Source organism: Aulonocara sp. 'chitande type north' Nkhata Bay, linkage group LG4 (assembly GCF_057382095.1).
Source record: "Aulonocara sp. 'chitande type north' Nkhata Bay isolate Kocher_YH1m ecotype deep benthic linkage group LG4, A_spYH_male_GT1.1, whole genome shotgun sequence".
Taxonomy (NCBI): Eukaryota; Metazoa; Chordata; class Actinopteri; order Cichliformes; family Cichlidae; genus Aulonocara; species Aulonocara sp. 'chitande type north' Nkhata Bay.
In genome coordinates this window covers 7,967,945-7,995,847 of record NC_141347.1, presented here as the reverse complement: position 1 = coordinate 7,995,847, position 27,903 = coordinate 7,967,945, and the positions used below count along the sequence as shown (strand labels likewise).

At 44.8% G+C, this 27,903-nt stretch overlaps 1 protein-coding gene across 1 annotated transcript in view; it reads right to left on the bottom strand.

Moving 5' to 3' along the window:
• LOC147331904 (uncharacterized) overlaps positions 1 to 21,065 on the bottom strand; it is a 36,024-nt gene extending 14,959 nt beyond the window's left edge. Inside the window, exons 1-4 of the mRNA XM_086288238.1 lie at positions 20,985 to 21,065; positions 19,250 to 19,381; positions 19,051 to 19,152; positions 17,124 to 17,240 (exon numbers count right to left, since the gene is read on the bottom strand). Coding sequence (XP_086144364.1) covers positions 17,124 to 17,240; positions 19,051 to 19,152; positions 19,250 to 19,338 — 308 coding nt within the window. The 5' untranslated portion in view covers positions 19,339 to 19,381; positions 20,985 to 21,065. The remainder of the gene's footprint in view (positions 1 to 17,123; positions 17,241 to 19,050; positions 19,153 to 19,249; positions 19,382 to 20,984) is intronic.
• Between the last annotated feature and the right edge of the window lie 6,838 nt (positions 21,066 to 27,903).

Sequence of the window (27,903 nt, the reverse complement as noted above, 5' to 3'; positions counted from 1 at the left end):
TATTCTAGGGTATGAATTGTATGGGCTCAAAATGTGGTCATAAATATTTTGTAAATCAGATTGCGTAGTTTTGAGTTTTTTGACCATGTAAACCAAAATATCTGAAAGTGTTATGTTTTTGCATAGATGAGAAATTGTGCGTGTAAAAAAAATTATACAAGTTACACATTTTTTTTGTTAAGGTCTAGTTACGGATACAAAGCAAAAAACTACGTAAACTCTCAGCTCAACTTCCCTGGCTGTGTGTGAGTTTCAACTTATCAACTTTATAATGCCGATTGCCAGTCTTGGTAGCCGGGGATCAGTCTGCCAGGGCCTCCGCTCCTGGCCGCTGCCCGGCACACAATGCACCCGACCCCTATGGTACCTCCTGCGGGTGGTGGGCCTGCGGGAGGATGGGCCCATGTCCCCTTTTCAGGCTGTGCCCGGCAGGGCCCCATGGACTAAGGCCTGGCCACCACACGCTCGCCCTTGGGCACCCTCCCTGGGCCTGGCTCCAGGGTGGGGTCCCAGTAACCCTACCCCGGGCAGGGTAAACTGTTCCCTCGATGTTTTCTTCATAAGGGTCTTCTGAATCGCTCTTTATCTGGTTCCTCACCCAGGACCAATTTGCCATGGGAGACCCTACCAGGGGGCAAAAGCCCCTGGACAACATAGCCTCTGGGATCCCAGGGACACACAAACCCCTCCACCACGATAAGGTAGCGATTCGCGGACGTTTCAACTTTCCAGTACGAATTTTGACCAAATTTTTCTTCCTTTCATCCGATTGGTCAATGTCATGTCAATCACATATTTAACAATCCAATCAGAGAACATATGGGTTTGGCTGTCAGAGTGGCGCTGTACTGAGCTTCAGGTCCTAAAAGGGTAATACAGTTTGAAGCTGGAGGATCTCTACAAGCTAGGTCCCCTAACTTTCAGTAGCTGTTGAAAGGATAAAGTTGTGGTGTATCAGTGTAAGTAAGTAAGTAAGTAAGTAAAATTTATTTATTAAGCACTTTTCACAGACAGTCACAAAGCGCTGTGCACAAATATTAAAATAAACAATACAATCAATAGACATTATACACAATGTAAAAGATCAAATGTAAATAATGTAAAAAATATAAAATATGTAGATCAACAAAAGGCTTGTTTGAACAGAAAAGTTTTTAACTGCTTTGAAAAAGAATCCACAGAGTCAAGCAAACGTAATTGTAGTGGTAAACTGTTCCACAGCCTTGGTGCCACAGACTACAAGGCTCTGTCCCCTTTTGTCTTCAGTCGTGTACAGGGCTTTATTTTTATGTTACGTACGTACAACAGTATTACAACAGACTCTGAGTCTGTGAGCGGAGATGACGAGCAGCAGTGTATTTTATAAGAAGCTTGGATAAATAATCTGGAGCCTGGCCATTTAGTGCTCTGTATGTTAAAACAAGAATTTTAAAGCGAATTCTAAACTCTATTGGGAGCCAATGTAAAGAATATAAGATGGGAGTAATGTGAACACATTTGGTAGAACAAGTTAGTAGTCTGGCTGCTGCGTTTTGTATTGCCAAGATTTCAAATATTTGACTTGACAGATGGACAGAAAGAGGCAAGAACCTGACTAATTTTAGAATGTAGCTCAGGAGGAGCTATGATCATGGTGAGATGATGAGATGAGATAGCCTTTATTTGTCACTTGCAGGTCTTTTGCCCACAACCGAGATGACAGACCTTGCCGACCATACATACAATACACAAACATCACATTGTGGAGACAGGTCAGGCTAGGTAGCGAGGAAAAAAACATCGAAATGTGTAACACAGAAGTAATTAAGGAAAGTATTACAATCTTCATCAGAAAGCAACAGAGCATGCTGGGTTGGAGGAGAAACAATACTGTTGATGGTATCAAATAGAACTCTGGAATTATTTTTATGACGATTTATAATATTATTGAAGTAAGAGGATCTGGCCTCTTTGACTGACTCATTATATAGGTAAAGTAGTTCTTTAAAGTCCTCACGATGGACAATCAGACCAGTGGACTTCCACAGACGCTCTGCTTATCGATAGGAGCGTCGAAGACCACGAGTCTGATTATTTAACCGTGGTTTGCGGGAACTAACAGAGCAATAACTGGTTTTAAAAGGAGTAACCTGATTTAGAATGGCAAGACAGTGTTCATTAAAAGAATTAGTTAAAAGCTCAACCTCGTTAGAAGAACTTTTAAAATTAAAAAGAGGAAAACTCAGAAATTATAGAGTCGTCAATAAAGCACCTGCGCCTAATAGAACCTTGAGGATGGTACTCTGAATTAACAGATACAGTAAAAGAGACAACTTCATTTAAATTCAAGTGGTCAAGGAAAACACCATAGGTGAAGACCAGAGTGTGCCCAGCCGTATGAGTAGCCCCTGCTACATGCTGAACAAAGTTGAAAGAGTCCATAATGCTCAGGAACTCCTTAGTGTTACTGTTTGTTGAGTCATCCACATGAATGTTGAAATCTCCAACAATGATAACCATGCCCATTTTAATAGTGGAAGTTAAAAATTCTTGTAGGTCTGACAAAAAAGACGCAGCAGACCCAGGTGGACGATAAATTAAAGTGCCGTATATGGGCTTTTCTCTTCCAATTTTTATTTTTATTTTATTTATTTTATTTTTATTATTTAAGCATCTCAAAAGAGTTGTAGCAGCTTGAAGAAACCATCTGGCATAAAAATGTCTTTTTAAAAATTACAGCTGTTCCACCTCCTCGTCCAGATAGCCGAGGTGCACAGATAAATGAACAGTCAGCAGGACAAAGCTCACAGATGTGAGACTTCATTCTTAAAATATAAGACTTATTGGCGATTGAGCAGGCATTAATTAACATCCATTTAAGGCTGCGACTCACTGGGACAAGGGTAGACAGAGTCCGCGCTATGCGGTAAGCCGCGCAGCAAAACAGGGTTCCTGCCGCGATCAGGCTTGGCTTTCCATGCTTTCAGATGGCAGCCTGGGTGGTAAACATAGTGGGTTGTGGGGATTAATCAAGTTCCGACAAGTCTCAGGCGAATCTCACCGGTAGCAACCCAGGAATAGAGTCCCCGAAGGTCCATCTCTTTCCGAAGACGACGGAGTAGGACATGAAGGCCAGCTCGCTTACTCTGCTTTCTCCAACAAGGCCTCTAAAGCAAAAATGAGCTAACCGGCAAGAGTGGAGGTGCTGCGTTGCACTCTAACGGCGGTAGGAAAACAGCCTCATTTCGTTGACTCTGAAAGCTATCCATTGCAGATTTGATCGCTAGCAACGCATGACGATCATAAATCCGAAGGGAGGTGACACCAGAAAAAACTGCAACAAAAACACTTGCATAGCATATAAAATAAACAAACACACGGACGAAGGCAGCAGCACAGCCAAACACAGGCGCCATCTTGACCCTGTGGTCAGAAATACCATTACTTTAGTATTACCTTCACACAAAGTCAGGGCTGACCCAGGACCATTACTGTGAGTCACACTTTGCAGTATATAGGTCTTTTCACAATGGAGGTGGCATCCACTGTGCTGACCGCTAACTAAGAGCAAAGGATCCAAAAATTTGTGGTGTTAGTCGCTGAGCTCTCTCGTTTTTTGCACCAGCTCTACGTTTACTAGATGCACCTGCTCCTTGTCATTATAAAGCATGTATCTCTCTGACTTTATATCCTCTACAAAAGTTTGTGTTGTATTATATTCAAATCTTCAATAAAAACATGTATCACTCATTCACAACGAAGAAAGCTTTATAACTATCCCGACTAGTAAAGCGCTTGTCATTTCCACAACACTGCTTTCCCCCCGAGATCCACAGAGTTGTTGAAAAGGCTCTGGAGGTCCATGTATAAGCACGTAAACCTGTGACAAAAAAAATTCACCAAACTTGGACACGAACAGGTTTTCCTTTGTGGTGATGAAGAAAAACAGTGGCACGTGAAATGGCATTTACCCAACCAGGATCTGAAGCTCAGTAAAGCACCCCTCCGACAGCCAAACCCATCTGTTCTCTGGTTGGATTGTTAAATTTGTGTTTTCATAACATAATCAGGTTACGACCCGGCTCGAAATGACCATAACAAGAGCAGGGTGTCCCGTGACTTCCCACGCCCAAACAGACACAGCCACAGCATCGGACTTTTAACAATGGTTTATTCACAACAATGGCACTTAAGGTAGTGGGAGTGTATAATTTCGGGGTGAGCTAAGTTCAAGGTTCAAGGTTCAAGGTTCTTTATTTGTCACATGCATAGTTATACAAGTATAACACACAGTGAAATGTAGCCTGACACGCTACATTATATATATATATATAGTATATGCATTGGGTGAATGTGCAGTAGTAGCAGCAAGCAGGTGAATTCTGTACATTAATATGAATAGACATCTGACTATTTTACAGGATAGACAATATAAACATATTTAAAATTAAAGGAATTTGGAATGTACATTGTGCCTTGGTTTAGAGTGTCTGGAAGAGTCCTGTCTCAGTCAATTATAGATGATGTGAGAGGGCGGGTGTGTGTGTTTAGGGCCTGGATGGCTTGGGGATAGAAGCTCCTCTTGAGTCTCTCTGTCCTTGCCCGGATGATGCGGAACCTTCTACCAGATTGCAGAAGTTGGAACAGTTTGTTGCCAGGATGGGACGGGTCCTTCAGTATCTGCGCTGCTCTAGTCCGGCATCTCCTGGTGTAGGTGTCCTGAAGCGGGGGGAGAGCAATCCTGCAGCAGCGTTCTGCTGTACGGATCACTCTCTGGAGAGCTTTTTGGTCCTTCACACAGCTGTTCCCAAACCACGATGTCATGTTCTGTGTGAGGATGCTCTCCACAGCGCCTGTATAGAAAATCCTGAGGATCTTTGGAGAGACCCTGAACTTCCTCAGTTGTCGTAGGTGATACAGGCGCTGCCTAGCCTTTTTGGTCTGGACCTGAATGTGGGCAGCCCATGTCAGGTCTGAGATGTGAACACCAAGATACTTGAAGGACTGCACCCTCTCCACTGGAGCTCCATTGATGATGATGGGCTTGTAGTCTCTGTGCTGACTCCTTCTGATGTCCACCACCAGCTCCTTGGTCTTGCTGACGTTCAGCTGGAGGTGGTTGTCCTGGCACCACGATGCCAGATTCTTCACTTCATCCATGTAGGCCGCCTCATCGTTGTTGGAGATGGCACCCAACACCACTGTGTCGTCAGCAAACTTCACAATGGTGTTGGAGCCATGGGTGGCCACACAGTCTGAAGTGTAGAGGGAGTAGAGCAGTGGCGAGAGGACACATCCCTGAGGTGCTCCTGTGTTGATGGTGATGCTGTTGGAGAAGCACCTGCCCACCCTCACCACCTGAGTTCTGCCAGTGAGGAAGTCCAACACCCATGCACACAGACGGCTGTTAAGTCCCAGGTCCCTCAGCTTTGTGAACAGTCTGCAGGGCACTATTGTGTTAAACGGTGAACTGTAATCAACAAACAGTATTCGCACATAGTTACCCTGTTTCTTGTCCACATGGCTGAGAGTGGTGTGTAGGACGTGGGCGATGGCATCCTCTGTGGATCTGTTGGATCTGTAGGCGAACTGCAGCGGATCTATGGTGTCTGGGATGGAGGGGAGATGATGTTCTTCAGCAGCCTCTCAAACACCTTCATTACTACCGAGGTCAGTGCAACTGGCCGGTAATCGTTCAGGGATGAGGGTTTGCTGTTCTTGGGCACAGGGATGATGGTGGATCTTTTGAAGCATGTGGGGACCACAGACTTTGCCAGGGACTCGTTGAAAATGTAAGTGAACACACCTGCTAGCTGGTCAGCACAGCAGCGCAGCAGACGGCCGGTGATGCCGTCTGGCCCCGCCGCTTTCCTTGTGTTCACTCTCCTCAATGCCGCACGGACGTCATGCTCCGCGATGCTGGTCACCGGTCTCTCGCTGATGACGTCACTGTCCTCGGTAGTCAGGGGGTAGATAGCATTAGCCGCCCGGCTAACCTCGAAACGGGCGTAGAACTGCTTCAGCTCATTGGTGAATGCAGAGTCGGCGTTGATCGGCGCAGTGTCCCTGGCTTTGTAGTCCGTAATGGTGCGTAGTCCGTGCCACATACTCCGTGTGTCGCCCTGGTGGAAGCGGGACTCCACACATTCCCGGTACCGGCGTACCGGCCAACACAACAAACAAAACTCAACCTAGGCTTCGGTTCCCCTCTGACCTGTTCAAGGAAAAGAAAAGAAAAGAAAGACCTCCCTGGTCTAAAAACACAGGAGAAAAGAAGGCTTCCCAAAATAATTGGCAGCTCACCCCTACTTGCTCCGCACTTCACACACATGTCCGACCTTTTAACTAAATACTATGGCTACGGCCGCTCCGTCTGGACCTGAGGCAAGTGCACGAGAAGTCTGCCACACCCCCCGCACCGCAGCTCTTCAGTCGCCCTTTTATAGTTCACGTCCACAGCAGGAACCAGTTACATCAGGCCGTTCCTTAGGTCCACCAATCACAGCGACTGCACAGGTGAATTTGCATACATACATTAAGAAACAAATAACCCACCAACACACGCACGTAACACCCCCCACCATAAGAATTAAACAACCACTGCATGTTTAATTCCTACCTGTTCACACTGCTCTAGATAGGGCATCAGCGAGGACATTATCGAGGCCCTTTTTATGGCTAATTTGTAAGTTGAAGTCTTGTAAAAGGAGGGACCAGCACACGAGTCGCTGGTTGGAGTTTTGCATTCGGAAAAGAAACACAAGCAGATTATGGTCTGTGAACACTTGAACTGGCACGGAGCTAGACCCGACGTAGACCTCAAAGTGTTGTAAGGCTAGCAATAATGCAAGCGCTTCCTTTTTGATGGTGCTATAGTTCACTTGGTGTTTATTGAACTTCTTCGAGAAATAGCAGATCGGACGGTCCACTCCGTGATGAGCTGCCTGCAGCAGAACCGCACCCGCTGCAGTTGCGCTGGCATCCACCACCAACTTAAAAGGAGATTAAAAGTTAGGTGCTGCTAAAACTGAGGCACTGCACAGTAAAGTTTTCACTGACTCAAAAGCAGTTTGGCACGCCGCAGTCCATGTGAAGGGTTTGGTTGGGCTGACTAGGTCAGTCAGGGGAGCGACTACGGAGGCAAAGTTTTTACAGAAACCGTGATAGTAACCACACATTCCCAAGAAGCGGCATAACGCCCTCCTTGTTTGTGGAATCGGAAACTCAATAATAGCCTCCACCTTAGCGGTTACAGGGCACACTCGCCCGTGACCCACCTGCTTTCCGAGGTAGGTGATGGTGGCTTTTCCAAACTCACATTTGGTCAGATTTACAGTTAGCGATGCTTCCTCGAAACGCTTAAAAACAGTTAAGAGGGTTTGGAGATGACTGCTCCAGGAAGCAGAATAAATGACCACATCATCTAAGTAGGCATCACAGTTAGGGACCCCAGCCAAAACCTTAGCCATCAGGCGCTGAAATGTCGCTGGAGCATTACGCAAGCCAAAGGGCATCACGGTATACTGAAGGAAGTGATCGGGGGTAACGAATGCAGAGATCTCAGACGCTCTTGCAGTTAAAGGAACCTGCCACTATCCCTTTAATAAATCCAATTTGGTCACATAAGTAACGGATCCCACCCGATCAACACAGTCATCCATCCTAGGTAATGGGAAAGAGTCTGCTTTAGTGGCCACATTCACCTTTCGATAATCTGTGCAGAATCGAGGAGTATTGTCAGATTTGGGCACTAACACACATGGGGAGCTCCATGCGCTAGCACTTGGAACGGCTAAGCCATGCTCAAGGAGGTAATTGACTTCTCTCTGCATTATTTCCCTTTTTACTGGATTCACCCGGTACACATGTTGTTTAATTGGCTTTTGGCCCTCCACATCAACGTCATGACTTAAGACAGTCGTTTGGCGCGGGTGATCAGAGAAAAGCGACACGTTATTTTTTATCAGAGTAATGGTGTCAGTTTGAGCAGTTTCAGGTAAATCGGCAACAAATGATTCAAGATCATTTAAAATTACTGAATTTTTCAGCCCACTACCTAATGCATCATCCCTCCCAGATAATCCGTCATCCGACAGTTTATAGGCGGGGAGGATGGCAACAGCGCACACGGGGATAGAACAGTTTCAACGTATTCACATGACAAACCCTGGTTTTTTGCCGCCGATCTGGAGTGCGAATCACATAATGGTTATTGTCGAGTTTACATTCAACACTGTAAGGACCAGCAAACTGCGTTAGTAAACTGGACCCTACTACAGGCAATAACATCAACACCTTCTCCCCTGGTTGAAAACTTCTATCCACAGCTTTTTTGTCAAAACGAGCCTTCATTTTAGTTTGCACTTGCTTTAGGTTTTCCCCGGCTATTTTCCACGCTAGGCGAAGCCTGTCTCGAAGCTGACTCACATAGTCAGGTACACTACATGGCTCCTCCGGGGCCTCCGACAGCCATTTTTCCCTCAAAAGTCGGAGAGGGCCTCGGACCACATGTCCGAAAACCAACTCCGCAGGGCTAAATCCCAGCGACTCCTGTTTAGTCTCTCTAATGGCAAACAACAATAGGGGCAACCCCTCATCCCACTCTTTACCAGACTCCAAACAGAACTTACGTAACATAACTTTGAGAGTTTGGTGGAACCTTTCCAAAGCACCTTGACTTTCGGGGTGATATGGACTGGATGTAACATGCTTAGCATGTAGTTCTTTAACAACCTGTGCAAAGACTCTGGACATGAAGTTGGCGCCTTGGTCCGTTTGAATGATTTTCGGCAACCCAAACACAGAAAAGAATTTGATCAAAGCTTTAATTACTGCTTTGGCTTTCACCGTACACAGCGGAATGGCTTCCGGAAATCTCATTGCTGAGCACATTACAGTAAGAATATACTGATGACCGGCTTTTGTTCTCGGCAACGGTCCCACACAGTCTAGTATTACCTTTTCGAAAGGTTCACTCATTAATGGAATAGGAGATAACTGCGCAGGTGGATTGGGCTTATTGGGTTTGCCCACCAACTGGCAGGTGGCACAAGACCGACAGTAATCAGCTACGTGTTTTTTTAAGCCAGGCCAAAAGAAATTGCCCAGCACTCTGTAATAAGTTTTATTTATTCCGAGGTGCCCAGCCATGCCGGCATCATGTGCTAAGCTTAGCACCAGATCACGATGCTGAGATGGTACCACCACCTGTGCAACACTTGATGTTCCACTCTGATCAGAAGACCACCGCTTCATTAACACGCCATCCTGCAGGAAAAAACAGGGAAGGGTGCTTTCCCCAGCCGTGACAACGGCTGCAAAACAGGAACTCAAAGACTTGTCATTTTCCTGAGTGCTTACCAAAGCTTCTTTATTCACATCGCCGCTCAATGCCAGTATTAATTTTAGCACACTGCATTTATCCCCCACACTGTCTTTCTCCCGTACAGAAGATTTTTGCTCCCCAGCCGCAAACGTATCTGCGATACTAACCACATCAGCAAATTTGTGCGCTTGCGCCTGCGTAACAGCGCAAACGGGAAAAACTGTCGCTTTTGGATCAGCAGCAACAGGTGTATCCATCACTTCAGGCGGTGGAAGCACTTTCCCCCTGGCCAAATCGTTGCCCAAGATAAACGACACACCTTTAAACGGCAACTGTCGTCTTATGGCGACCTTCACAGGTCCAGTTGTGATAGGTAGTGTAGATATACTCTGTGAAGGGGCACCCGAAGAACACTCATTTCAATTCCCCACACCAACACATCCGTGTGGCAGGCGGTTTTATCCGACAGTGGCAACACATCATCTAACATAAAAGATTGATGTGCCCCGGTGTCTCGGAGAATGGTGATAGTAACCCTGTCCTTCTCTTCTCCTGCCACCGAAACGAAGCCTTGGGAAAGAAAGGGATTAAAATGTGACTCTACCTCCATTTCTGGGTCACACCCCTGCATCTGGTCAGGACAGATAGGTGGGGAAACTACTTTAATGAGCCCCACGGGTCCCTTAGACCCTCTGCGCCTCTTTCTTCCACAGCGCAGGACAACTGGCAATCAGGTGACCAGACTCCCGGCAATAAAAACATTCCCGCCTTTCAGTTTCCTCCTGTCTCGCCCTTCGGGTCTGTTCTCGTGCTGCCCCGGTTGGAAAAATGACTTTATGTGTGAGGGTGAATTCATCTGCTAAAACTGCTGCTTTTGCCAGGGACATCACCTTCTGCTCATTTAAATAAACTACCAACTGATCCGGGAGACACTTTTTAAATTCTTCTAAAAGAACCAACTCCTTCAATCCCTCAATATCCTTCACTTTGCTGGCTTGCATCCAGCGTTCAAACAAGCGATGTTTCTCAAGGGCAAACTCCACAAAGGTTTGTTCAGCGGTCTTTTCACTTTTACGAAATTTCTGACAGTAAGCCTCAGGAACTAATTCATACGCGTGCAGAATTGATTTTTTTACAATATCATATTGGAGGCTGTCATTAACGGAAAGGCTAGTACATACTTCCTGAGCCTTGCCGATTAACTTACACTGGAGTAGCAGTGCCCAAAACTCCTTAGGCCAACTCAATGCAGCTGCTATACGCTCAAAAGCATCAAAATAGGAATCAACCTCAGCCTCCCGAAACGGAGGTACTAGTTTAACATGTTTGGTGATGTCAAAACTTGGTGAAGTAACTGTGGATGTGTCAGGACGACTCGAGACAGGTGTGGAGGCAGCGGAAACAGGTGTCGAGACAGCGGCGGGCTTACGCTCCAACTCCAACGCTGTGACCCGGAGGTGCATAGCTTGCACCTCAAGCTCTTTAGCGCAAACCTCTATCTCCCTAATACGGAGGGTCAAACGGAGGTCCTCCGTAGACCCTACTGCCTGAGGCTCCTCAGCCGCCCCAGACCCCACCTCGGCCACATCCGACCCCGCCTCATCCGCATCGGGCTCCACCTCAGCTGGAGACACGCTAACGGGTCCTTTGGCATCTGGCTCCGGCTCAGCCTCCAGAGCCACCTCCACGCCGCCCCTACCAGGCCGCTTTACAGCTGCCTGCGGGGAAGGGAGAATGCCCCGCTCCACCAAACCTGCACACAAAGCAACCTTCACCTCCGCTTTACGGGCATTGTAGGACACTTTAATATCAAAAAACTTGCTATAATAAGCAAATCCGCCTCTCTACACAACTCTATCTTATCCCAGGAAGGCGAGGTAACAAAGTCATCTAAAGAAAACCCCATCCTCCCCCACACACCTCACTCCTCCCCACACACAAAAGAAAAGCCGACCGAACAAACCACAGATCACAAAAACGAGACAAAACGGATGAGCCCCCAAATCATGTTACAACCCGGCTCAAAATGACCGTAACAAGAGCGGGGTGTCCCGTGACTTCCCACGCCCAAACAGACACAGCCACAGCATCGGACTTTTAACAATGGTTTATTCACAACAATGGCACTCAAGGTAGTGGGAGTGTATAATTTCGGGGTCAGCTAAGGCCAACACAACAAACAAAACTCAACCTAGGCTTTGGTTACCCTCTGACCTGTTCAAGGAAAAGAAAAGAAAGAAATAACACAGTCTGACCTCCCTGGTCTAAAAACACAGGAGAAAAGAAGGCTTCCCAAAATAATTGGCAGCTCACCCCTACTTGCTCCGCACTTCACACACATGCCCGACCTTTTAACTAAATACTATGGCTACGGCCGCTCCGTCTGGACCTGAGGCAAGTGCACGGGAAGTCTGCCACACCCCCTGCACCGCAGCTCTTCAGTCGCCCTTTTATAGTTCACGTCCACAGCAGGAACCAGTTACATCAGGCCGTTCTTTAGGGCCACCAATCACAGCGACTGCACAGGTGAATTTGCATACACGCATTAAGAAACAAATAACCCACCAACACACGCACATAACACATGACATTGACAAAGGAAGAAAAATTGGATCAAAATTCATACTTGCAATTTGAAACGCACACACAGCCAGGAAACTTGAGCGCAGAGTTTTACGCAGTTTTTTTTCTTTGTATCTGTAACCAGACCTTAACAAAAAAATGTGTAACTTGTATAAATATTTTTTTACAAAAACACACACACACAAATTCTCAATTATAGATGCACTTGTTAATGTTTGTACAGTAATCTTTATGTTAGTTTACCTGCTGGAAACTTCTCAGAATGATGCTTGCTAAACAAACACCATTTCAGTTTGTTAGCTAATGATATAATGCAATAGGAAATCATTACAACCATTCTTGTTTCCTTGACAACATTTATATTTTAAATACTATTAGCACTTATATGAACTAATATTTTTGATTGATTTCAGTTTTATTCTGACAGTTCTACTGAGTAATATTAAAAATAGATTTGGTTTTGACTTGAGCAGGTGAGGTACTGGAGCCTGAAGAGGAGATTTGCCCACAGGAAGCACAGATAAGAGTTGTTGAAATAATTGTTAACTAATCAGAGAAAAGTTGGTAAATCAGTTAACAACCAAAGTAACCCTTAGTTGCAGCCCTAATGACATAAAGTGTAGACAGCCATCACATGCAGACTGCTTCTTCAAACAGCTGTGAATGAGTGGCTTGCTCTCAAGCCGCTCATTCAGTGAACTCCAGTGTGGTGCCATGACAGGATGTTACCTGCGCATTGAGTTCAGGTGTGACATGTCCACATTGCTAACTATTGCACAGTCAGGGTTAGTGGGATTATAATAGAGTGCGCATGCGCCAACCAGCGTGCAGCCTGTTATAGTCGCTCCTGCTTTTTCTCTTAGTTTAGCTCTTTTTTCCTAGGTATTCTTTTTTTTCTGACTTGTATTTTCATCCGTTTATTATCTTTTACTCAATCATGTGGATTGAGAGAGTTTTTGTTCTTCTGGTGGCCGTGGAACTGTTACTTTTATCAAGGAACGGGACCGCGGCACATCTCCTACACTCACGGACTGTTTACTCCAGAGATCAGCTGATCGCCCTGATGCCGGCCGGCTCGCTGGCCAGGCCCGCAGAAGTACCAGCTGAAATTTGGAGGAAAACACATCGGGGATGCAGAGGTCAAGGACAGAAGAGAAGAAAGAAGGAGACAGTGAGACAGCGGAGGCTCGAAGCGAGGAGGAGGAGGAGGTATAAACCGTGTCTGCCGTCTATCGTGATGGGAAATGTGCGATCGTTATCGAATAAAATCGACGAGCTCTCAGCACTGGTACGGAGTCAGAGGGAATACCGAGAGTGTAGCCTGATGTGTTTCACCGAATCATGGATGCACCAGGACATTCCCGATGAGAATGCTTCTGTGGAAGGCTTCCACACTTTTCGGGCAACAGGGACAGCATCGCTAGCGGTAAGCGGAAAGGAGGTGGGCTTGCTGTTTTAGTTAACAACCGGTGGTGTAACCCTGCCAACATAACAATAAAAGAAAGGATTTGTTGCCCGGACACTGAACTGTGTGCTGTTGGACTCAGGCCATATTATTTACCCAGGGAATTCTCTCACGTCATCTTGGTGGCTGTTTATGTTCCTCCCTCTGCTAACCCCACAGCTGCATGTGACACTATCCACTCTGCCATAGCTCGGCTACAGACTCAGCACCCGAGTGCCTTTATTGTGATCTCAGGTGACTTCAACCATGTATCACTGGACAATACACTAACAACATTCAGACAATATGTGGACTGTCCCACCAGGGGAGAGAAAATTTTAGACTTATGGGGCGATCGTGGCTCAAGAGTTGGGAGGTCGCCTTGTAATCGGAAGGTTGCCGGTTCGAGCCCCGGCTTGGACAGTCTCGGTCGTTGTGTCCTTGGGCAAGACACTTCACCCGTTGCCTACTGGTGGTGGTCAGAGGGCCCGGTGGCGCCAGTGTCCGGCAGCCTCGCCTCTGTCAGTGCGCCCCAGGGTGGCTGTGGCTACAATGTAGCTTGCCATCACCAGTGCGTGAATGGGTGGATGACTGGATATGTAAAGCGCTTTGGGGTCCTTAGGGACTAGTAAAGCGCTATATAAATACAGGCCATTTACCATTTACTTACTGTATGCTAACGTCAAGGATGCATACAGCTCCTCCTCCCTCCCCCCACTTGGTAGGTCAGATCATAACCTGATTCACCTCATCCCCCGCTATGTGCCCATTGTGAGGAGGGAACCTGTGACCACCAGGACTGTTAGGAGGTGGTCAGAGGAGGCAATAGCGGTGAGGAAGATCCAGGTGTTACTAAAGGACAAGATCAGAGAGGCTAAGGACAATTACAGGAGGAAGCTGGAGTGGAAACTCCAGCAGAACAGCGTGAGAGAGGTGTGGAGGGGCATGAAGACCATCACTGGATTCAGGCCAACCAACAGCAGGGGAGCTGAGGGAGGTGAGAATAGAGCCAACGAGTTGAATCTGTTTTTCAATAGATTCGACACCACAGTGTCTGCTCCCACCCCCACAACCTCACCTGTAGTCAGCCTGGAATCCAGAGCCACACCACTGTGCCAGCCTCTCTCTTCACATGGCGCTGTTGCCTCCTGTGAGATTCCTGACACCCCTCCCCCACCCATCACCTTCACTCAATACCAGGTTGAGATGCAAATGAGGAGACTTCACTCAGGCAAGTCTGCTGGACCAGACGGAGTGAGTCCCCTCGTCCTCAAGACCTGTGCCCCCCAGCTGTGTGGAGTCTTTCATAAACTGTTTATGCTGAGTCTGAGTCTGCAGAGGGTCCCGGTGATGTGGAAGACATCATGCCTCGTCCCTGTACCAAAGACGCCACGTCCCAGTGGCCCCCAGGATTACAGGCCCGTGGCACTGACCTCCCACATCATGAAGACCCTGGAAAGGCTCATCCTGGACCAGCTGCGACCCATAGTAAGACCACATCTGGATCCCCTTCAGTTCGCTTATCAGCCTCGTCTCGGAACTGAGAACGCCATCATCTACCTGCTCAATCATGTCTACACCCATCTGGACCAGCCGGCGAGCACTGTGAGAGTCATGTTTTTTGACTTTTCCAGTGCTTTCAACACCATCAGGCCGACGCTCCTGGGTGATAAGTTAGCAGCGATGCAGGTGGATGCTTCTCTGGTGTCCTGGATTGTTGATTACCTGACAGGAAGACCACAATATGTACGTCTCCCACAGTGTGTGTCTGACAAGGTAATCAGCAACATAGGGGCACCACAGGGGACTGTCCTCTCCCCCTTCCTCTTCACCCTCTACACCACAGACTTCAGCCACTGCACAGAGACCTCCATCTTCAGAAGTTTTCTGATGACTCTGCGGTGGTTGGATGTATCAGCAGGGATGATGAGACAGAGTACCGGGCTGTGGTCGACTCCTTTGTCACGTGGTGTGAGCAGAATCATCTGCAGCTCAACGTGGCAAAGACCAAGGAACTGATCGTGGACTTCAGGAAGACCAGGAAACACTTGACCCCTTTTTCAATCCAGGGGGTCAGTGTTGACATTGTGGAGGACTATAAATACCTTGGAGTACACATTGACAATAAACTGGACTGGGCTAAAAACACCACAGCACTTTACAGGAAGGGCCAGAGTGGTCTCTATTTTTTGAGGCGACTGAGGTCCTTCAACATCTGCCAGAAAATGCTGAGGATTTTCTACGAGTCTGTTGTGGCCAGTGCGATCCTCTATGCTGTTGCATGCTGGGGGAGCAGGCTGAGGGTCGCAGATGCCAACAGACTTAATAAACGAATCGGTAAGGCCAGTAATGTTGTGGGGATGGAGCTGGACTCCCTCAAGGTGGTGTCGGAGAGGCAGATGCTGTCCAAGATAAAGACAATGTTGGATAACACCTCCCACCCACTCCATGACATGCTGGTCAGTCACAGGAGCACGTTCAGTGAAAGACTGAGATTACCGAAAAGCACCACTGAACGACACAGGAAATCTTTCCTGCCTGTGGCTCCCTGTACAACGCATCCACTTAACACACTGTTTGCTGCTACAGCTACACATGTTTCTTTTCCAGCTATTTATTTATGAGTGACTTATGTATGTATGTATGTATGTATGTATGTATGTATGTATGTATGTATGTATGTATGTATGTATATATATGTATATATTGTACTATTCTTAGTTAGTGTATTGTCTGTCTTGTTAATGTTGGTTTATGTTGGTTTATAATGGAGCACTGTAACAAAAAAATTATTTCCCCCAGGGATCAATAAAGTATTCTGATTCTGATTCTGAAGTGATTGTGAAAGACAACAGCTTAGCCGTGAAGTGGTCTGTGGATGCTGATGTGCAACTTTCTGTAGAGCCAATCACTACAGACCTCCGAATGTCAAGTGGCCTTCAGATTAACTCAAGAACAGAGCGTGGAGAGTTTGATGGAATGTGTTTCCATGGCAACTAGCTGACTCCAAGACTTGCATCCTGACAGGTGGTGCTTACCTTTAAATTCTATTAGACTGGTCCTCTGTTTGCCTTATTTCATGATTCCACCTTGGGCCAAATTTGTCCTCTCAGCCATAAAAGAATCCGGGTTCACGGCACCAAGTATTAAATTCTGTTCTTTTATCTTTTATTCTTTTACTTGACAGAGAAAACACGACTCAGTGTGGTCAATTATTTATAATTATTTTATTCAATCATTACTTTCTGGAAAGGGATGTGCACAAGGCTAAACCCTCTGCAGATCTGAAGCCTTACAGGCCGGATATATATAATATAGTCTGCTGTTTTTGGTACTGAAACGTCACACATAGTTTGTGAACAAAACAACTTCTTCTGGCCTGACTTGATTTGTGTGTGTGTTACTTAGTTATGTTTTTCTCTCTGCACAGTTTCCTATTTTTGCCCAGTATTTCAGTCTTGCTCACCACTTGTGACCTTTCACACACTTTTTAACTGAAAAGTAGCATCTTTAATCTGCTGGCCTACCTAAAACAATATAAAGACAAAATAAGCACTAAGAATATTTATTTATTCCGTAACAGCACAATGCAAAAGGAGGGCTGACATCATATTAAACACTGTAAATTAAGAATGGGAACAACCACCAGTTCATATTGTTTAGAAGCCAAAGGCTTGTTTTTAAGAGACATGGGATTGAGGGAATGACGTGTTTGCACTGCAGTTTAAATCCAACAACATCGAGCAGTTAAATCAGCTCTGAAAGAGTTCATGAAGGAGTTTAACAGCTCACCTCTCTGCAGCAGACGCCTGTTTGACTTTAAAATGAAGGTCTGCATCTTTAGACTCATCACTCTTTAAGGACACACAGCTGGGTTCAGGTCCAGGTTCAGCACGTCTCCCAAAGATCCTGTTAGACAGAGAAGAGAAGAATAAAGGTCTTCCTCTGATACTGAGGCTCTGTCAGGGTAGGTTAAGCGTACTGCCTCAATGATCAAGAGCTGGGCCAGAACTGCAAATATTCATTTTCCTGCTCTCAGAGATACTGTATGAGTTACTCTGAGGAATCATCTGTACTGTAGACATGTCAGTGAGTTACCTCTCCCTTCCAGCTGCAGGTGAAAACAGATGGGATTTTGGAGGACTCATCTTCAGATGCAATAGTTACTTTTCAAGTAATTAATTACTTTTAGAATGTTGTAACTCAGTTACTAACTCAGATACTTTTTAAAGAAGTAACTAGTAACTATAATTAATTACTTTTTCAAAGTTACTTGCCCAACACTGCTTATTAATAACTGAAAACTGGTATTTAACTCAGTACCAGGATCAGCACCAACACAAAGCTGGATGATGTTGTCCCAAATTATAAATAAAAGATGTTTTTTTTACACTCTGATGATGACGAATTCATACAAAATAAACAGAGCTGTAGTAAGGCTTTCCTCTAACGGCGGTTGTGTTCAAATGTTTGAACAGATACTTCTGTGTCCATTAAACTCTGATTAAGTCCCTCAAAATGTTTCCTTAGCAGTACAACAGGGCTGAAACCAAGAAAGTGTCCTTCATATTAAAATTGTAAATTTAAAATGTTAATTTCATGAATTTTAATCTTAAATTGTTCCGTTTTTTTTTTGTTTTTTTTTTACCTCGCACAGAAACAAAGCTATAGACCACTCTGACAGAGACTCTCTGTCTTTAAGATCCCCGTCACTATGGCAGGAAACAGCTGAACCTGAGACGTACTTTTCTCCTCTGAAGAGGATTCAGATTTTCCTCAGCAACACCGCTCATCTTAAAGCTCTGGTTTTGTTCTCCATGGAGAAGAAAGGAAGGAGAGAACTGTACCAACTTCTCATTACAGCATGAAGCTTAAACTTATTCAATCCTTCCCAATTTAATGATATTTATTAACTTACAAATCAGTGTTCATCGATGTAACACATAAGCAGACAGGATACATTGAAGGACACCATCGTACAATACACCCTGTGATCTAAACTCCTCTAAATCCTGTAAAAATGTTATATTTGTTTGTAAACTGAGTTTCATTTGGAACTTGTTTTAATTCAACAATTCCACATTTTACTAAAAACATGGATACAGAATAAATTCAGCTGCTGTAAAGTCCGATCTTTACAGTTAATATAACTAATATAACTTTCTATTACAGAAAATACATTTTTTTTTAAACTGGTTAGTTTCTGGCTGCACATTTTTCCTTTCATTTTACTAGTGCTGATGTGAGTTACATTTTGCATCACTGATATGCTTGTTAATAATACAAGACAGTTCAGCTTCATGCTCATCCTTCTTCACTAACTGTTGTCTATTAGAACAACGAATTTCTTATTGTTCATGAAATTTGTAGTTTCTTCTACTCCCTCTCTGTTAATCAGTTTTTTCTAAGTCCATACATGTCAGAGAGAAGTTTCTATTTGTCTATGAATGTTTCTGGTCTGATGATAAAAAGTATTTTGGGTTTTTTTTCTGGCAGAATGGAAAAAGGTCTGTCATTTGTGAAGTGGTGTTATTGCTACTTTTCCACACAGTGCCTGGTAGGTTTGGACCTGAATAAATGACATAATCATTTAGGTGTGATGAATAAGCAAAAAAAAGAAGAAGAAAAAAGAATTTGCAGACCAGGAAACAACATCAAACAGTTAATTTAAATCAGACGCCAAACTGACATCAAAGAGTTCATGTTACTAACAGCTCACCTCTCTGCAGCAGACAGTGGCTGGACTTTAAAATCAATGAACTCATCTTTAGACGCATCACTCTGTAAGGACACAGAGCTGGGTGGAGGTCCAGGTGGGTTTCTGATAATTAAGATGGAGCAGTGATGTGAGTGCTGAGCTGTGACATGGAGAAGAGTCATGGACAGTTAGAGATGACAGTTAGAGATGGTCATCTCACCTCTGAGCTTTGGTCTGGCTCTCATGTTCCCCACACAGAGTGGTTTTAGAGGGAGGGGCTCCCTCCTCTCTGTCCTCACACTGATCCATGCTGCTGAATTCACATCAGCTCACACACACTTTCTACCTTCACCTGCAGAGGAAACACAAATCATTCATGTGCACATCAACTGAGAGCTGCAGAGGTCGTGTCTGATGTGTTGGACTAACATCCATCTGAGACACAGCTTTCATCAGTTCACTACAAAAAGTGTCACAGAGCCGCGTTCAGCCTCCAAATCCTCCATTACTGTAGTCCTACAAAGCAGCAGGTCAAACATGGCTGCAGAGAGCAGCTTTATTTATGTAACAATCTCTTCAGGATCATCAGCAGGGGAGGAGTTAGAGTGGGATGAAAAAAAGCTTCCAGCTGGTCAGACATCATGTCAGGAAGTGATACACACTTTCAGTTTAATCATACTTCATAAAAAATGCCCAAATAAGCACCCAAAGGAGTTCTACAATGTCTGCCATGCTACTGGACATCCGTTTAGAAGGATTTGAGCCAATGAGGTTCCAGATTTCAGCAGCTTTTTGACTAACACAACACATCAATGACAACTTCCTACTGTTGTTATTTGCACTTTTTATTTGTTATCACTGCACACCGTCAGGACTCAGTGAGAGGCTTATTTAAGGGAACAGGAAGTTATTTTAATGTAAACCATTATGTGTTCCACCACATAACATTGCCACCCATTCTATTTGTGTTCAATATTTACTGCTGATGTCTTCCATTTGAAAAGATCTGAAACTAGAAGATCAAATAGATCTGATGAAGAAATGTTGCTGCAGACAACACTTGAAGCCGGAAGTGAAAAACCAAGCAAAAACAGGACTGCATAAATCCATCCTACAGGATTATTGGAGACTGACAGCAGCACTCAGAGGGAACCAGCAGGGGGCGCTGAGTCCTGTTAAATATTCTCCATGAATTCGGGAGAATATTTAACAGACAAACATGAACTCTGATCCTTCATAAAAAAAAACTTCAGAGTCAAACTGGAGTCCAGCATTTGAAGCAGGTTCTCATATCAGGACTCCAGTTTGATGGTTTTACTGCGAGCCTGTTCAGAGTCCACATGAACACTGAGTGTGACTAAACATCACAGCACAGTCACACTTCCTCTGTTAAAGAGGATCAAACAGTGGCAGATGTGTGAGGAACATTTTCTTCAGCACAGTCTGATGAAGACGCCCACACAGACTGATAGTCTGATGTGATGATGTGAGGAGAACAAACCTGCACACTCTGTTTGAAAGGCTCTGAGCTGGATGTTGGAGACTTTGTTGTTGCTTTGGAGTCTTTATCAAACACCAGACGTCAGAGAAAAAACAAGTCTTTGTGTGTTCTCTGCAGAAACACGCTAACAAACAAAGAGCAGCTGCTCTGTGACAAAGAGGAAACCTCAGAGATGATGAGCTCACCCGAAACCCTGGCTGATTTTGACCCACACATTTTCACACCTTGGCTCATGTGATTAGGTAGAGGATCATCAGGGGTCCTTTGTCCCTCTTTGGGGGGAAACTCCCACGGGGTTTAAATCTGGGACTCTCCACCATTTTACCCTAGAACTGAAGAAGCTTCTCGGATGAGAGGTGAAACGTCTTCAAGCAACCTAAAGAAGTCCAGACGCTTTTCTTTCCAATCTCCTTAAAAAACCTCAGAGACTGGAATGAATCAAAGTTGCACTTACTCAGCTTTTTCCCATGAACTTCTTCAATCTGCAACTTTCAGCTGTTTGGACCAGGTCTGTGTAGAAACAGAGAAATTCCTCTGCTTCTTCTCCGTCACCAGTCCTCTGTGTCTGCAGGCTGCATCACATTAAACACTTCACACCATCAAAGAGTCTTATGATCTGGCTCACAGGTCAAAGATCAGCTACCACACTCTGATATATAACCTACACTGTTTATAGCAATTCGCTAATAATTTTCAAAAGTGTACAGCCTGAATGTGGGTGTGTCTGCAAGCTTAAACAATTTAAACATTAAACACTTCAAACAAACTATAAAAGAGTCTGAATCTGCAGCTCACAGGTCAAAGATCAGCTGCTACTCTCTCATGTGACTTTAGATCATCGTACCTTCAACAAATGTGCATCATCATCTTGATCTTTTCACTCTATACACATTTCACTTGTACTTGTGCTCATGATTGAATATATTATCCAGCAGTTACATAAACTTGACTCTATTCATCATATTCCTTCATTTCTGCTGCGTATCAGTGCTCAACAGTTTTTCCACTGCATTCCATAGCTTTATTTTCCAGTCAGCATATGTGACCACTGTATTTCAGATGTTGTAAATAACAGAAGTCATCAATTGGGAATGGTTGGTTATCTCCTGTAGTTGTGTATTAGCTAGCTTTAAGCTCCAGCTAATACACTGTTAGCTAAAATTGAATGTTTTAATTCCTTCCATTTCTCAAATATTCCCTCAGTTCATGGGGATGAGGTAAGTTCAGAGTTTGAAATAATGTACCTAAGATACATGAAATGTTTGACACTCTTTAACTTGTTTTCTCTGAAATGAATGAGATTCTCAGAATCAGAATCAGAATCAGAATCAGAATCAGAAACTTTATTGTCATTGTCATGAGAACAACGAAATTAAGAATGGTCCCCGATCATTGCATCATCCCTAGCAATATCAAAATATAAATAAAACAATAAAATTCAATAAATAAAATAGATAGAATACTTAAAATACTAATAAGATATAACAGTAAAACATTCACATACATTCCCACACACATGCTTCAGACCGTGCATAGATTAACACAAGAGTGGCGTGATGGACATTTTTTTGTAGTATTCAGATGTGTTATTGCAGTTGGATTACAGCTGTGTTTGAGTCTATTAGTCCTTGCTCTGATTGCCCTGTACCGTCTGCCTGAGGGCAACAGTTCGAACAGGGAGTGGCCAGGATGTGAGGTGTCTTTTATGATGTTTTGGGCCTTTTTAAAACAGTGGGCGTTGTGTAGAACTTCCAGTGTGGGGAGAGGGCAGCCAGTGATCTTTTGGGCGGTGTTAATGATCCCTTGGAGTGCTTTCCTCTGAGCCCCTGTGCAGCTAGTGTACCAGATGCATATGCAGTAAGTTAGAACACTCTCAATGGTGGCTCTGTAGAAGGACACCAGCAGTCTCTGTGTGATGTTATTCCTCCTGAGAATTCTCAGGAAGTACAGTCTCTGTTGGGCCTTTTTCAGCAGCTCGGAGGTGTTCACACTCCAGGAAAGGTTCTCCTCTATATTGACTCCCAGGAAGCGGAAGCTTGCCACCCTTTCTACACAGTCCCCATTTATGAATAGTGGTTGGATCTCTGCCTTTTTCCTTCTGAAGTCTATTATGAGTTCTTTGGTTTTTGAAGTGTTGAGGAGGAGGTTATTGGCCTTACACCATGACGTCAGCTGCTCCACCTCGTCTCTGTACGTAGACTCGTCTCCCTTGGAAATGAGCCCCACCACTGTGGTGTCATCTGCAAATTTCACAAAGATGTTGCTGTGGTGGCGAGGAGTGCAGTCGTGTGTGTAGAGAGAGTAGAGCAGTGGACTGAGCACACAGCCCTGGGGTGAGCCAGTGCTGAGACTCAGGGCTGAGGATGTGTGATGGCCAACTCTGACTCTCTGTCTACGGCCCGAGAGGAAGCTATTGATCCACATGCAGGTGCTGTATGGAAGCCCCAGGTCTTGTAGCTTGGCCACCAGTTTGTGTGGAAGGATGGTGTTAAAAGCTGAGCAGTAATCCACGAAGAGCATCCGCACATAGCTACCATGCTCTTCCAGGTGAGTTAATGCAGCATGGAGTGCATCAGTTACAACACTTACAACGACACATGTTTACCCACACTGAGGAGAGACCTTATCAATGTGACCTGTGTGAGAAGACTTTTAAAGCTAGTTATAGATGAGCTGCCTGTTGATGAAGCAGTTGATGCCGTGTTTCAGGATCCTGTTGCATCAGTTCTATCCCCATCTAATCAACAAGTGGGGCAGACTTCTCTTTGCCCCCATTTCTTTGACTTCCTGCATACATGTAATATTGTGTCCCAGTCACTTCCATTGTGTAACACAATTGACAAATTTGGTTTAGCATTTTCAGGTTCTAACGTCGATGGTCCCTTAGTCAGAACTTGTGACATTTTGTCTCCATTGGTATGTATCTCACTAATAAACTGTAGACCAGCAATAAATGTCAATATAGAGTATCAGATCTGTCATTTTGTCACAGTCTGCCGTGGCAGAACGTGGGGTTGCGGGGAAAGTATGACCCAAATACAGGACTCTGATGAATGCAGTGTGTTTAATTACAGTGAGGTAAATAGTACACAACAATTGATCCCCATGCGTCCCCGACTCCCGTGCTCTTCATCTCTGCTTCCTAGTGTTCATGTACCCGGTGCTCGCTGCCCCCTCATTTCCGCAATCCTTTTGGAAAATACAGAGGCAGCCATTGGTACATCCACCACAGCAATAAACTCACACTTCTAGCCACAGTTGTGCTGGGAAACTGAAGTCCCACACGACAATCCAGTGTTGATGGGAGCTCAGCAACTCTGCTAAGTAGCTCCCCTGGTGAGGTTGATCAGTTGCAGGATACCAATACACCCACCAACTCACACAAACATGGAAACGAGGGACACATAAACAAGCCCAAGGCAAAACCACCAAATAAAAACCAGTACCCAAACACACGTAGGGCATCATCTTTCACTCGTGTGTTTTTTATTGAATTCTCGCATATACTCCACAACATAACAGGAAATTTCCTTTCAGAATCAGAATCGTGTTTATTGGCCAAGTATATGTGCAGACACATACAAGGAATTTGGTACCGGTAGATAGTGGCTCTCAAGCACAGCAATGTAAATCTCACACACACACACACGTGTCTATATATACACATTACACATACGTACACATACATACATACACAAAGCTGTGTAAACCAACTATAAATAACTAATCTAAACTTATATACATAAAATACAGAAATGAAATGAGGTGGAATGAATACTACAGAATGTACATAAGGTGCAGCTGCAGTCTGGCAGTGGGAGCAGTGTGACAGGTCAACTGTTTAGAAGGGAGATGGCGAGGGGAAAGAAACTGTTCCTGTGTCAGGGGGTCCTGGTCTGCAGGCTTCTGTACCGTCTGCCAGAGGGCAGCAGATCAAAAAGTCTGTGTCCAGGGTGTGAGGGGTCTGTGATGATTTTCCCTGCCCGTTTCCTGGTTCTTGAGAGGTACAGGTCCTGGATGGAGGGCAGGGGGGCGCCGATGATCCTTTCTGCTGCCCGTACAGTCCACTGCAGTCTGCGCGTCCTGTTTAGTGGCTGCACCATACCAGACTGTGATGGAGGAGCACAGGACAGACTCAATGACTGCAGTGTAGAACTGGATCAGCAGCTCCTGTGGAAGACTGTACTTCCCCAGTTGTCTCAGGAAGTACATCCTCTGCTGGGTCTTTGTGAGGATGGAGTTGATGTTGGTCTCCCACTTCAGGTCCCGGGAGATGGTGGTACCCAGGAACTTGAAGATCTTCACAGTCGACACAGGGCTGTCTGATATGGTGAGGGGGAGCAGAGTTGAGGGATGTCTCCTGAAGTCCACTGTCATCTCTACAGTTTTAAGAGTGTTCAGCTCCAGATTGTGCTGACTGCACCAGAGTACCAGCCGCTCAACTTCCTGCCGGTATGCAGACTCATCACCATCCTGAATGAGGCCAATGACAGTGGTGTCATCTGCAAACTTTAGGAGTTTAACAGCCGAGTTCTTGGAGGTGCAGTCGTTAGTGTAGAGGGAGAACAGTAGTGGTGAGAGGACACATCCTTGAGGGGCACCAATACTGAGGGACCGAGTTTCAAAGGTGATCTCCCTCAGCCTCACTTGTTCAATTCAATTCAATTCAATTTTATTTATATAGCGCCAAATGACAACAAAAGTCGCCTCAAGGCGCTTCATAGATACAGAGAAAAACCCAACAATCATATGACCCCCTATGAGCAGCACTTTGGCGACAGTGGGAAGTAAAAACTCCCTTTTAACAGGAAGAAACCTCCAGCAGAACCAGGCTCAGGGAGGGGCGGGGCCATCTGCTGCGACTGGTTGGGGTGAGAGAAGGACGACAGGATAAAGACATGCTGTGGAAGAGAGACAGAGGTTAATAACAGATATGATTCAATGCAGAGAGGTCTATTAATAGATATTGAGTGAGAAAGGTGACTGGAAAGGAAAAACTCAATGCATCATGGGAATCCCCCGGCAGCCTACGTCTATTGCAGCATAACTAAGGGAGGATTCAGGATCACCTGGTCCAGCCCTAACTATATGCTTTAGCAAAAAGGAAAGTTTGAAGCCTAATCTTGAAAGTAGAGATAGTGTCTGTCTCCTGAATCCAAACTGGAAGCTGGTTCCACAGAAGAGGGGCCTGAAAACTGAAGGCTCTGCCTCCCATTCTACGTTTAAATACTCTAAGAACAACAAGTAGGCCTGCAGAGCGAGAGCAAAGAGCTCTAATAGGGTGATATGGTACTACAAGGTCATTAAGATAAGATGGGGCCTGATTATTTAAGACCTTGTATGTGAGGAGCAGGATTTTGAATTCTGGATTTAACAGGAAGCCAAAACAGGAGAAATCTGCTCTCTCTTTCTAGTCCTTGTCAGGACTCTTGCTGCAGCATTTTGGATTAGCTGAAGGCTTTTCAGGGAGTTTTTAGGACTTCCTGATAATAATGAATTACAGTCGTCCAGCCTGGAAGTAATAAATGCATGAACTAGTTTTTCAGCGTCACTCTGAGACAGGATATTTCTAACTTTAGAGATGTTGCACAAATGGAAGAAAGGAGTCTTACATATTTGTTTAATATGTGCATTGAAGGACATGTCCTGGTCAAAAATGACTCCAAGGTTCCTCACAGTGTTACTGGAGGCCAAGGTAATGCCATCCAGAGTAAGAATCTGCTTAGATACCATATTTCTAAGATTTTCAGGGCCGAGTACAATAACCTCAGTTTTATCTGAATTAAGAAGCAGAAAGTTAGCGGCCATCCAGGTCTTTATGTCTTTAAGACATTCCTGCAGTTTAACTCATTGGTGTGTGTTATCTGGCTTCATGGACAGATAGAGCTGGGTGTCATCAGCATAGCAGTGTAAATGTATGCTATGTCTTCTAATGATGCTGCCTAAGGGAAGCATGTATAATGTAAACAGAATTGGTCCTAGCACTGAACCCTGTGGAACTCCATAATTAACCTCAGTGTGTGAAGAGGACTCTCCATTTCCATGAACAAACTGGAGTCTGTTAGATAGATATGATAGAAACCACTGCAGTGCAGTACCTGTAATACCTACAGCATGTTCTAATTGCTCTAATAGGATATTATGGTCAACAGTATCGAATGCTGCACTGAGGTCTAGCAGGACAAGCACAGAGATGAGTCCACTGTCAGAGGCCATAAGAAGATCATTTGTAACTGTCAGGGACCAAGCAGTAAAGCATAAAGGACACAGGTGGTTTTAATTCAAAAAAGGAGTTTTATTGACCCAAAAATATATTTAACAAAGCCAAAACTTAAACAGGCAGACCAATAAAAGAGGTCAACTCAATAGACTAAACTCAAGATAATAATTAACAAAACCTCAAACAAACATATAACAAACTGACCTGCTGAAATGACACACGGGGGAAACTTAAATACTGGTTTAGCTAAACCAAATGACACACACGGGGGAAAACAAGATGGCTGCCATATAACCAACTAATACAAAACAATGAAACAAACATGAAACACCCCCCAGGCAATGAAGCATGTGGTGCAATCCAATTAGGCTGTCAGTGGTACTTCAGGTCTCGCAGCCCTTTGCCACACCTTTTGCCAGACAGGAGAAGCCAACCCCCAGGTAACTCAAACAAAGATAGATGTATTAATATAACATAAAACAGAACTTTGACCTTGCAAGGTTAATATGTGTGCACGCCATATAAACATTGGAAGGTGTGATGGAAAAATAAATACATTTAATAAAGAAACGATATTGAACAATAAATAGAATATTTTAAAGTAGTGACTGTAAATTAAACTAAGGTGAATCAACTGGTGGTGAGGTGTGGAGCTTACCATGTGTGGCATGCCATCACACACCTCCCCTCTTCAGAGCTCTCGCTGGAACAGCGAGAGAGATAGTCAGCAGTAAGGTTCTCCTTGCCTGATACGTGGTGGACAGTGAATCGGAATGGCTGTAAGGCCAGGTACCAGCGGGTAATTCGCCCATTTGTGTCCTTCATCTGCTCAAGCCACTGGAGTGCTTTGTGATCAGTTTCCAAGGTGAAGTCTCTTCCCAGTAGATAGTAGCGGAAGGAGTCCAGGGCCCACTTGATCGCTAAGGTCTCCTTCTCTACTGTGGAATACCGAACTTCCCGTGGAAACAGTTTCCGGCTGATGTAAGCCACTGGATGGCGGCCTTCCATGGTTTCCTGAAGGAGGACAGCTCCCAGGCCCCGATCTGAAGCATCAGTCTGTAATATGAACGGTTCATCAAAGTTGGGACTGTACAAAACCGGTTGCTTACTTAGTGACTGTTGGATGTCATGAAATGCTGCCACTGCCTCCTCT